Raw genomic sequence first — 12,604 nt, forward strand, 5'->3', positions numbered from 1 at the left:
ACGATTATCATTTGTCTACTTGCAGTAGTTGCCTGCAACGTCCCATTGCAGGCCTACCTTCCTTCGGAAGCATCCCTCACGGAGGCTGTAGGCATGGGGAGCAGGTTCGGTTTCAACAATTTCCCTTTGTAACGCTTCTTTTTCGACTTTGGATGCTGCCCTTTCGGTGAGCGCACAGGCCCTTGTAGGCCGTCAGCTTACGGTCACAAAGCTGCCTTTTTATTTCTTTGTAAGTCGACATGCCCTTTCCGGGCGGTCTCACGAGGGCTGAGACGCGCTTCGATCTCCACGCTTAGTGGAAGCACGACCTCTTCATATTCGGCGGGATTAATGGCACCTCCTTGTTTGCTATAACCGAGTGATGCGGCCAAAGGTGTTTGTTGTATCTGAAACATATTGCCGTTGCTCAAGACATACTTTGACGATGGCACCGCACTTGTTCATACCAAGCTAGTGTTTGGTGTGTCTGTGGCAGTTACAAGTGAGCTCTACTGTATTGCACGTGCATGAAGCCACAAACGCAAGCAGATGCTTTTAAAACAGGCTAGGGCCTGCTGCATGATACGTGCTCCATATACAAAGCATACCAACAATGCTGTTGTGGTTTTGTAGATTCCTGCTTAGTTTACTGTGCTCTGTTTCGGTTTGCAGACATGAAGACCAATATTACAAGGACAAGGTAAAACGTGCCTGAGGAAGAACCTTCCAAAGCAATGTAGTGCTGCTAACACAGCCAGAATCTTACTTTCATTTATTTGCATGTGCAAAGTTATGTTCATGAGAATCTACCTGGATCTGCCAAGAGAACTAGCCCGAGCAGCTGGGCTGAACTGACAAGCATTGTTAAAGATACCGCAACAGTCTTTGCATTTTAGCTGGTAGAAAAAGATGTTTCAAATATTTTTACTTGCAGTTAACAGCACATTGCAAGTTGCACTTCTTTTTTCCTATCCTACCCTTTTACATTTTGTGCCTAGAGAAGAAAGACTACCGAAAGTGCTGTCAGGCTTTGTTTTTGTGCATTGCCATCTACAGAAGCGCACACAAGTTCCGATTCCTGTGGCATCTCGGTTCATTTTAAAGTGAAACTCCTTTGCTCTCTATTATTTTGCAGGCCATTACCGAAAAGCCAATGCGTACAAGGTTCCAGAGGAAGAAACCTTCAATACCACGCCTCCAGCCTTTGATGACTCCATTGCTCCATGCTTATAACCTGGAAAATTGCATGTGCAGTGATCTCAGTGCATTGTGTTTTTTCACAAAGTGAATTGGAATTAGTTTTGATGTAATTGCTTGAATTACAGGGATCTTAATAGTGAGGAAAATGGGCATCACCCTGCAAATAAAACATTCATTTGGTGAACTCGTTTCGTAAACAATATAATTCTTTCCACAGAAATGACAACAGGCTTGCCGAAAACAGAAGGAAGGAGGGATTAACGGTTAGCTGCATAGTGGTCTCTAAGAGTTGTTACTGATGCTGAGAAGGCACTGGCTTCTCTTTGTTCGTTTTGACTTGATAGTCATTGACCAGAAACCATTTCTGTGCGATGGTTGACCAGTTTAAAATAAGCTCTTGGTTAGATTCCCATTTTTGTCGTGGTACCAACTTAACACCTGACCACGTACAGCAGTCGAACGCAGCTTGTGGCCTATGTACTTTCGCGGTGTGCACTCAGTAGTAAAAGTACAAGAATCATGATAGTTGGTCACTCAAAACCAAGAAAGGATTATGCCTGTCGTGCAAGGGCCAGTGGTCTTTCCAGCTATCTTAGACAAGCCAGGCACTCCACGAAAAAGGGGTGGATAGGGGATGGGAGGATACTGAATGGTCGTCCTTCATTCCACAAGACAATGAATGAAATTTGCATATGTTTCAGGGGAGTTATAGCATTCAGGTGATTTTGTATATTTCCGGAAGAAAGTCTGTGCTGGCGCTTGTAGGACGTTGCATGTCAATTTGTCAAATAAATTTGTGACTTCGAGAATTGTAAAAAAATAAGCAGCTGGTGCTCATCTCAAATAAAGGAGAGGCATTGGTTCAAAACCACTATGCTCGGCTTAAAATACAAACGGCAGAAAATGACGAGTTTATTTTTGATGCAAAATGGGCTGAATCTGACTCCATCCTATCATTCAGAAATCGAAGCAGCATCTTTGTAACTGAAGTGATGGTCATTGCGAAAGGATGGGCGAGATAACACGAAAGAGAATAATGTGTAATTAAGCTGGATATTGTGTGGTTGCTCTGATAAGTGTGCGACTAGATTATTTCATTTATGAGATAATCTTTAGTGTTTTTCTCTTACCGCAGGAACATCAAGGGTGAATATCGCAAGCATTAAAATAATTTGTCTTTTGGTGCGTGTGATTCACGTATCAATCTTTATATTGATTCTGTCGCTGTATAGCCGCAGATATTTTCAAATGCTTGCTTCTGTCATTCAATGTGATTCCACCAGGTTACATTCTTGCTTCGTCCACTAGTTGGGGCTTTATGAACTCTTGGGGCTCTGCGAAATCTGTTCTGACAGTATTGTGTGAAGAATTCATGATATCATGTTTGCCGCTGATCAATGGTTTATGGGCATTTTTATGGCTTTGCTGAAGAGTACGCTATGATTAATTGTGGTTGGTCAGACGTGACTGACCTCACTTCGTCATGTGCGAAGTATTCCTGACTATGTCGAAACTATGTTTGTTGCTGTGTGCATTTCGCTTGCATTCGGACATGTGCCATCCCGTTTTGAGGCTCTTTTAAGAGCAGGCAACATTTGGCTGTATGCGATGTATCGTGAGAATGTTTTACTTTAGTTTTCTGATACCAAATACTGTTCTGCACATCTGTAATGCATCATGCGTGGACTTTGATTCATGATCATTGTACCAGCCTTGATTTATCTTTGGGGAGGAAATTCTTTTATTATGATGTGAAGCATTTGAGAAAATTTGCCTGCCCAATGTTTCTGTATAGCTCTCTGCTCTATTGAACCTGTTGACCCTGTCCTGTGTGTACCTATAGATGCTGTGCTCTCTACCTTGTTGCCCAAGGCAATGCAAAGTTTTCCAGATTTACTCATCTTAGTCTCCCACTGGTTTTTTCTTTTCTTTTTTGGTTTCGCCAGAGTGAGGTCCTTACACGTGTCAGGTCTTCAAGCCTCACAAAATGCCTGTAAAACTGATTTAGAGTTGCTGCTATTCTGTTTGGAATGTAGGTGATGACAAGTTATACTTTTATTCTTTATTTCTTGCTGCATTCACTCTCCCTGCAGCAGTGGCATAGTCATTTAAGGATGCACCACGCATGTAGGATGTGCAGGATTGGAATCTCAGTACTAGCACTGGGTACCCACCAGTGATGCAATACACAAATTTTCCCACTGGCTTTTGCTGGTTGAAGTGCTTGCAAATGGGCCTTTAACCCCAACGTGTCAAAGAAAGTGCCTTGAGCCATGGCCCTCTTTAGCCAAAGCTGCCCTTTCACCATCTATTGTCATCATCAGCTTTCACTATTGTTGGTGTCTAAAGAGCTCACCAGACAGATGGTTTTTTTCCTTGCCATCCATGGTGTCAGAAAAGCCTGTCATCTTAAACATCTTTCAGAGCAGCGCATTGCAAAGCTCGGTCATGACAGTTCCTTCTTTTTTTCCTCCAATTTTTCATTCCATATTGGAGGTGTGGGCCTTGCACGAGTAAATATGGTTTGTTCTAACTGCACTTGACACGCAGTAATGTGCTGTTTCAGATGTGCTTCTACAGATTTGGTTAATGGCGCTCTTGGAGCTGCTGCATGGGAAACACCCTGTTGGACATGCTGGCCACACTCGTGGGTAGCTGTAATCTTGGCTGTAAGCAAGCCTCCTGGCAATTTTTTACCAGTTATGCTCTAAAAGTGTTTTTAGTATGTGCTGTAGAAGATTGTAAGAGGTCTACAGGAAAAAAAAGAATCCTGTACCAATGTGTTCTGTCTGTAATCATAACAGACACTCGTTAGTTCTTAAATCTGCGTAGGCAGACTTGTACAGTCCTTCCCATGAAGACAGTTACTGTGGAAGCGACCAGGTCTATCAAAAGGCTGTTGATTTGCTTGCAACTGGTTTTTGGATATTTTTTGGTAACTGTGATTTTTTTATCAGCATAATTATATCTTCTCATTTGCGTTCAGAATTGAAAGTTTGGAACTCGATTGTTTTTAACCCTGGCCCACTGAATTCACATGATATAGCACAACTTTTGTATGAGATTGTATTCCATTTTCACCGTCTCATCCATATAACACCATATGACTTGTTGTACATGTAATCTTGTGTCTTATGGATATAACCTGTCTTTCACATGCAGGCTTCGCCACCAGAGGCTGTAAATATGGTGTATTTTTGGATAGAACTCATCATTAGAATCTGCAGTTTTTCTCCGTAAATACATTCCTGGATGTTGCCTTTCAAAGAGCAGTATGAAGGATACAGAATCTTCATTTCGTAGAACTGTAGTGAATTATGGTGATATTTGCCTTTGATATGCTGGAGAGTTGTTTTCCGTAATATGTCAACTATTGACCAAAACTGCCACCCCTGTGAGTTCTAAACATTGATGTAAGAACTTGTACAGGGGTCCAAGGCCTCATGAGGTTTTTAGCCACTGGCTTTCGCTTCCTCTTATACACTGTTTAAGGAGCAAATAAAGGAAACAAAAATGGCAGTATGCTGTGTGCTAAACATAGCTAACTGCCGTTTGTTTAGTTATTAGGCCCACTTGGGGGGGGGGGGGGCGAGCGCCCATACCATTGTTAACGATTGTGGAAAAAGCTTTGCACAAAAGGCCCACCTGGAGTCACACCAGCGCACTCACATTGGTGAACCTTCTTACCGTTGTGACCACTGTGGTAGGGGCTTTGCACACCAGAGCACCTTAGTGAAACACCTGCGCACTCACACAGGCGAGCGTCCTTACCGTTGAGACTGTTGTGATAGCAGCTTTACACAGGGGAGTCACCTGGTGGCACACATCCGTACCCACACGGGTGAAAAGCCGTATCAGTGTCAGCTGTGCCCCATGACATGTGCAGTACGTTCAAGTTTTGAGAGTCATGTTAGATCCCATAGGGGCGAAAAGCCCTACCAATGTGACTTTTGCCAAGAGACATTCGCTCATACACAAAACTTACGACGCCACAAAAGGTGATTCACAAAAAATAGTAGTGGTTTGTGATGCCCTTAGTCAATATGTTTTCCTAGCTATCTTTTTATATGCAAGCTAACGAGATTCTAGCTGAATTTCCTATGAAAGGTGTTGGTAGCTAACCATCATTATTTACGTTTGTAAGGTTTATTCACTTTTACTGAGTTTTCAGAAAACAACATTCGTTGTTTCCTTAAACTGCACACACACTCGCTCTTAGTATTTCCTGAACATGAAGAGTGAGCCTGCTGTGCTTGTAAAATCGAATGCAAATAAAATCATGGTCATACATGGATTGCATCACTTCTTGTTGGAGGGAGAGTTTAAAAACTTTGTACCCAATATTAGAGAGAGATTTAGCATACCGGAGCCCTAATAGCATAGATGTATGCCGGTTTACTCCTAATTGTCCACGCACGCGCAGTAGAATGGGTGCAGCCAGGCGGGGTCACCACCCTTTTGGAGCCGGCCTTCAGTAAACCAGTATAAGTTCACACTACTACGCCTCCGCTACGCTAAATCTCTGTTGCTGGTGCGATTTGTCAGCCTGACTCCGTGAAGACATTTGGGGTGGTAAAACATGCACAAATATTCTTTTTATTCATTCAGTCTGAGTGGGTGTATTTTTGGTGACGTTCATTGTAAATTCGCTCGTTAATATTGTTACGTGGCGGCCAGCCGAAGAATGAGACGTGGTGAACGATGGCTATGAGATGGTTTAATCCCCGCTGGCCTAGCGCGAGCGCTCCGTCCCGCGCCACTGCCAGCTTCTTCTTCGTCACACTACCCGGGGCCTCCGAGCGATCGTCCCGATCGGTGACGAACAGACGGCGAAATGGCGATGGTCTTGAGTGAAGGATCGAACAATATGTAGAAGATGGTGCAGTGCTGGCCGCCACGATGAGAAAGATGAGAGAATGAGGCCCGGTCCACGAAGCATCCGGGCCGGAGGGTGCCAGGAGCTGACGGCCGAGGTCCTTGGACGCACCGGACGGCAGGGGCAGGGGGGCGGTGTCTTCACGTGTGGGTCTTCGGTTTTGGGTCGGTAGGGTCTCGGGTCGGTGGGGTCTCGGGTCGGTCGGGTCTCGGGTCGGTCGGGTCTTGGGTAGTCGTGTCTTGTGGTCCGGGCGGGGGACGGGGCTGGGGTGAGCGGCGAGGTCGGTTCAGGTCGGACGGGCTGGGGCATGGCCGGGCGGCGCGGACCAGGCACTCACGGCCGACGTCCACGGCAGGCGCAGGACACCGAAGCTCCGGGACCAGGATGGCGATGAAGGGACCCCAGCACCTGACACCAAATGATACGTGGCGGCTAGAAGCAGCAATAGAAACAGCAGAGGTAATCTGCTACGCAAGGGACCGACGGCTTGGAGTAGTCTCACAGCACACAAGCTCGCACCTCAGCGTCGTCTTCGTAACAAAACCACTTCGTCGTCCTCCCAGCGTCCGTAGCATGTCCCTAGCAGATTACCTCTGCTGTTTCTATTGCTGCTTCTAGCCGCCACGTATCATTTGGTGGAGGTTGCTAAATTCGATCCCCGACCTCAAGCTGGCTCTCCGCCGTGGCCGCCGTCTCGCCACCATATCTAACGAGTCCGAGCCATCTCCCTCTCCGTCAACACCGCCAGCGGTCGTCGTCGCCCACCACCGCGAACCGGGCACGTTCTGCGGTACCGACGACGTTGATGTGGACGACTGGCTGGCCCTTTACGAACGCGTCAGCACGCACAACAGGTGGGATCCAACGCTGATGCTCGCTAATGTCATATTTTATCTGACCGGCACCGCGAGAGTGTGGTTCGAAACCCACGAAGAGGACTTGACCTCATGGGACATCTGTAAACAGAAGCTCCGCGACCTATTCGGAAAACCCATCGGCCGCCAACTCGCCACCAAGAAGACCCTCGCGTCACGCGCCCAAACTTCCTCCGAGCCATACATAGCGTACATACAAGACGTCCTCGCCTTGTGCCGTAAAGTGGATAAAGACATGTCCGAGGCAGATCGAGTTGGCCACATACTGAAAGGCATTGCCGACGATGCCTTTAACCTGCTTCTATGCAAAGACTGTTCCACGGTCGCCTCTGTTATTGAGGTGTGCCGGCGTTTCGAGCAAGCCAAACACCGGCGCATTTCTCACCGTTTTGACCGGCTGCCGAACACTGCTGCTAGCTCCTCCTGTGAAGATCTGCCAACATTGCGGCAGCCTTCCGACCCGGCTAACTTAACCCGTATCGTGCGCCGCGAACTGGAGGCGATGACGCCCGCTCTTTCTTCCTTGCCACTGCCGGACAACACCTTGGCCCTCATCCAAGCCGTCGTTCGACAGGAGGTTGCGAACATGCCCGTCCCTTCTCGCGTCGTGGACAACGCTCATGCCAGCCCGGACCCTCCAGTGATCGCAGCTGCCACTTACAGTCGCAGCTTCTCGCCTCGGTACCGATATCGCAATCCTGCCGAATGGCGTACCTCTGATGACAGGCCGATCTGTTTTACCTGCTCTCGCGTCGGACACATCTCCCGTCACTGCCGCAGCCGTTGGTCCCCGCCACCTCGCCCCTACTCCTTCGTCGACCGCCGCAACGACTACGGCCCGCGCCGCTTCACCCCACGTCCCGATCCGCTCCGTGACGAGCCCGCTCCGCACGCTCGTGGGTCCAGCCGCTCACCTTCCCCATTAGGCCGCCGCTCCCATTCTCCTACCACACGCCGCAGCCCTTCTCCTTCGACCTCCCGCCACTTCTCGGAAAACTAGCCGATGCAGCCCCCGGAGGTGACGCTGCATCATTGACCCGGCCTGAAAATCCTCTCTTGACCCCCGCTGCCTAACGTAATCTCTTGAATGTTCTCGTGGATGGTGTCCCGGTCCTTGCCCTCATTGATACTGGCGCCCAAGTGTCTGTCCTGAGCTCTTCTTTGCGCCGCCGTCTGAAGAAAGTTTTAACGCCTGCCGCCATGTCCACGGTTCGCGTCGCCGATGGCAGCCCCGCTGCCGTGATTCGAATGTGCACTGCGAGAGTCAGCATTGCCGGACGTCATATACCCGTTCTGTTTACCGTCCTGACCAGGTGCCCTCAGGACATAATCCTTGGCCTTGACTTTTTAACCGCCCATTCAGCTCTTATTGACTGTTCCTCAGGCCTTCTCCGATTGGATCTGCCCCTGTGCAATGACGACTCCACCAGCTCACCTCGCCTTCAATCCACCGAGTTTGCTCGTCTCCCGCCACAAGCTGCTGTCTACATCCCTATGTCGCCTTCTCCTCCCGTCCCTGATGGAGACTACGTCGCCTGCCCTATCACCGCTGTGATTCTGAACCGTAACGTCCTCTTTCCCCACACCATTGTCCACATCATCAACAACTGCACCTGCCTCCCTGTCCTCAACTTCAGCCTGTCCCCTCAGGTACTTCCGACCGGCATTTCACTTGCTGATCTGTCCCCATTAAACGATTGCACAGTCTCTGTCCTGGCTCCTGACCCAACGACTGCCGTATCCAATGTCCCTACATCGCAGCCCTCCAGTGAGGATTCTATTTCCCGGATGATAGCGGCCGATCTACCCTCTGCTGATTCTACAGCTCTTCACAGTCTCTTGTCCTCCTACAGTGATATTTTTGACTTTGGGGACCGTCCCTTGGGTCAAACCTCTGTTGTCGCCCACCACATTGACACCGGCGAGGTCCGCCCTCTTCACAGACGGCCCTATAGGGTCTCCCTCGCAGAGCGCCGTGTTATTCAGGCAGAAGTGGACAAGATGCTGGCCCGCCACATCATCGAGCCTTCGAGTAGTCCTTGGGCGTCCCCTGTCGTGCTTGTTAAAAAGAAAGATCAAACTTGGCGATTCTGCGTCGATTACCGCCATCTGAATGCCGTCACAAAGAAAGACGTCTACCATTTGCCCCGAATTGACGACGCTCTCGACTGCTTGCACGGCGCCAGTTACTTTTCCTCCATCGATCTTCGCTCAGGGTACTGGCAGATCGCTGTCGATGAACGAGATCGGGAGAAAACCGCCTTTGTCACCCCGGATGGCCTGTACCAGTTTAAAGTCATGCCTTTTGGCCTGTGCAATGCCCCTGCCACCTTCGAGCGCATGATGGACTCCCTCCTGCGCGGTTTTAAGTGGACGACATGCCTCTGCTACTTAGATGACGTGATTGTTTTTTCGTCCACATTCCAAAGCCATCTTCATCGCCTTTCAGCCATCCTTGCCGTCTTCCGCCGCGCTGGTCTTCAGCTGAACTCGAAGAAATGTACCTTCGGCCGCCGACAGCTCAAGGTCCTTGGCCACTTGGTCGATTCTGCTGGGATCCAACCCGACCCCGACAAGGTCCGCGCCGTGCGTTCATTTCCTCCTCCGCGCTCCTCCGGTGATGTGCGCAGCTTTCTCGGCCTATGTTCCTATTTCCGCCGGTTCATCCAGAACTTTGCGGAAATAGCCCGACCTCTTACCACGCTCCTCAAGAAGGACATGCCGTTCTCTTGGGGACCCCTTCAAGCTGACGCCTTCAGAGCCCTTATCAATGCCCTCACTGCTCCTCCTGTGTTGGCTCACTTTGATCCTTCAGCCCCTACGGAACTTCGGACCGATGCGAGCGGCCATGGCATTGGTGCCCTACTTGCTCAGCGGCAACGCAACAAGCTTCGCGTTATTGCGTACGCCAGCCGTCTCCTTTCTGTGTCAGAGCGCAACTGTTCTATCACCGAGCGGGAATGCCTCGCCCTGGTTTGGGCTATTGCAAAATTCCGCCCTTACTTGTTTGGGCACCATTTCTCTGTTATCACGGATCACCACGCCTTATGCTGGCTTTCTTCGCTCAAAGACCCTACAGGCCGGCTGGGGCGCTGGGCTCTTCGCCTTCAAGAGTACACATTTTGTGTCGTCCACAAGTCCGGCCGCTTGCACCAGGACGCGGATTGCTTGTCCCGTTACCCTGTCGATGCGCCTTCCTCCAACGAATGCGAGGCTGACGCCTGCGTCTTATCCATCTCGGCCTTCCGCAACATTGCGCAAGAACAGCGCTTGGATTCTTCGCTACGTTCCCTCATCGACCGCCTCACTGCCAACCGCTGTGATGCGTCCCTCGCCCCGTTTGTGCTCCATGAGAACGTCCTCTACCGCCGCAATATGCGGCCTGACGGCGCTGACCTCTTGCTCGTGGTCCCGCAACACCTGCGCCGCAGCGTCCTTGAGCAGCTTCATGACGTTCCCACGGCCGGTCATCTTGGAGTCTCCCGCACCTACGACAGCGTGCGCCGCCGCTTCTTTTGGCCCGGTCTATACCGTTCTGTCCGCCGTTATGTGGCCGCTTGCGAGTTGTGCCAACGACGGAAGACGCCCTCGGTTCTCCCTCCCGGACACCTTCAGCCGATTCCCATCCCCGAAGACCCGTTTTCCCGTGTCGGCCTCGACCTGCTCGGCCCTTTTCCGGTGTCTGCTATGGGAAACAAATGGATCGCGGTCGCAACGGACTACTCCACGCGCTACGCTATTACGCGAGCGATCCCAACCAGCTGCGCAACTGATGTCGCTGACTTTCTCCTGCACGACGTCATACTCCACCACGGTGCTCCCCGTCACCTGCTCACCGATCGCGGCCGCTGCTTTCTTTCCAAAGTGGTCGCCGAATTGCTCCGCTTCTGCTCCGTCCGTCACCAATTCGCCACGGCCTACCATCCGCAGACGAACGGGCTCACTGAACGTCTGAACCGTACCCTCACCAACATGATTTCCATGTACGTCTCCGACCATCACCGCGACTGGGATATTAGCCTCCCATTTGTTACATTCGCCTACAATTCTACGCGTCACGATACAGCCGGTTTCTCCCCTTTTTATCTTCTCTTTGGCCGCGATCCTTTGCTGACCTTCGACAGTGTGCTGCCCGCCACCGCCTCCACGAGTCCTTACGCTCGGGACGCCATCGCTCGCGCCGACGCTGCCCGTCTTGTCGCCCGCCAGCGGCTGTCAGCCTCACAAGTCAATCAGAAACGACGTCATGACTGTCGCCGTCGTGAAGTCACCTACTCTCCTGGCTCTCTTGTTTTACTCTGGGTCCCTTCCCGCCGTGTGGGCCTTTGTGAAAAACTGCTTCCCCGATATACAGGCCCTTATCGGGTCGTACGTCCGGTGACCGCGGTGACTTACGAGATCACCCCGCTACATCCGTCATCCCCGGCCGCTGCACCCCGCACCGACATCGTCCATGTGTCCCGCCTCAAACCTTACAACTCGCCGTCTAGCTGGCCTGTGTAGTGCGCACCGGGACGGTGCTTTTGCCGCGCGGGGGGTCATGCTACGGACGCTGGGAGGACGACGAAGTGGTTTTGTTACGAAGACGACGCTGAGGTGCGAGCTTGTGTGCTGTGAGACTACTCCAAGCCGTCGGTCCCTTGCGTAGCAGATTACCTCTGCTGTTTCTATTGCTGCTTCTAGCCGCCACGTATCAATATCATTGAACCTGTCTTATCTGTGCTTGTATGACAACAGGAAAACCTGCTCTGCTGCTAATCTTTGTGTGTTTAGTCCAGCAGTACTGATGGCAGGAAAGAGTGGTGAGAGGCAGGTGTCCAACCTTATATTGATATCTGTTGTGTTAGTCTGCAGGCTTTATAAGAGTTTTCTGTTCTTTGGTATGAAAGCCAACAAAGAGAGTTCATGAACATCTACATCACCATTTCTCAGAGTGCTATCTCTGCTGGATATAAATGGCGTAATACTTGTGGAGCATTATGTGTGCACAATGTTTAATCTGTTTTGGTTGAGAGAATATCAGCTGTTTGTGACCATTTCATTATGTGCTAGCTTCTGTGTTGTGTAATGTGTTACTTGAAAAATCCTTATTTTTTGCATAAGGTGTTCTTGATATTAAGCTGCAAATGTCTTGGCTGTTGAAACAAGCTCTGCGATTGGTTCCTATGAAAAACATTGCTGTTTTGTAGTGTATTGTAAAGTTGGCAATTTAGGTTGTGTGAATTTGACATGAGTATTTTATTGAAGTTGCCATTACCAAATGTTGAGTACATTTGGCCTGTTTGTAAAAGTTACTTGATGTATTGTGCATTAAATTCAAAAGCAGTGCGTTTCACTGGTTAGCCTGCCTCTTGAAATAGCATATGTTTTCTTGTTTTTTTAGTGTTGCTTCGAGTATCCATAGACATGATTGTGCCTTGCATCCAGGAAAGAATTTTTATCGTGACTTGCTTCAGCACTTGATGCTGGTACCCACAGCAAGGCTACCCTGTCTTATGGGATTGCATTTCCTGTGGCATGACAATGGGTGGTAGTTTCATCGGTTGCTTTGGAGAAGACTTTAAACCTTTTTTTTTTCTCAGCCACTGTGCATTTACATGCCACTAAATACATCCATTCTGATAAGAAACATTGAGCAACCTTTTCGTGGAATTCAAATTAAATAGCCCCACCT

The 12,604-nt window shown here is 49.7% G+C and overlaps 1 protein-coding gene and 1 pseudogene across 1 annotated transcript; both read left to right on the plus strand.

The window, feature by feature from the left end:
- Positions 1–3,340: 3,340 nt before the first annotated feature.
- Positions 3,341–12,604, plus strand: part of LOC149328204 (uncharacterized) — a 32,885-nt pseudogene continuing 23,621 nt past the window's right edge.
- LOC149328205 (uncharacterized) lies at positions 3,791–8,144 on the plus strand. Its single transcript, XM_089561084.1, has 2 exons — positions 3,791–3,826; positions 6,725–8,144. The coding sequence occupies exons 1-2, from the start codon at positions 3,791–3,793 to the stop codon at positions 7,928–7,930; spliced, it is 1,242 nt and encodes a 413-aa protein (XP_089417210.1). The 3' UTR covers positions 7,931–8,144.

The sequence above is a fragment of the Amblyomma mixtum genome, chromosome 9 (assembly GCF_055824585.1).
Source record: "Amblyomma mixtum isolate Tamu chromosome 9, ASM5582458v1, whole genome shotgun sequence".
NCBI classification, from domain to species: Eukaryota; Metazoa; Arthropoda; class Arachnida; order Ixodida; family Ixodidae; genus Amblyomma; species Amblyomma mixtum.

Bases quoted from the DNA above. Each gene is read 5' to 3' on its own strand.
- LOC149328205 (XM_089561084.1), top strand. From the start codon at position 3,791: ATGGGAAACACCCTGTTGGACATGCTGGCCACACTC. The intron at 3,827-6,724 runs GTGGGTAGCTGT...CCCGACCTCAAG, and splicing joins TGGACATGCTGGCCACACTC to CTGGCTCTCCGCCGTGGCCG.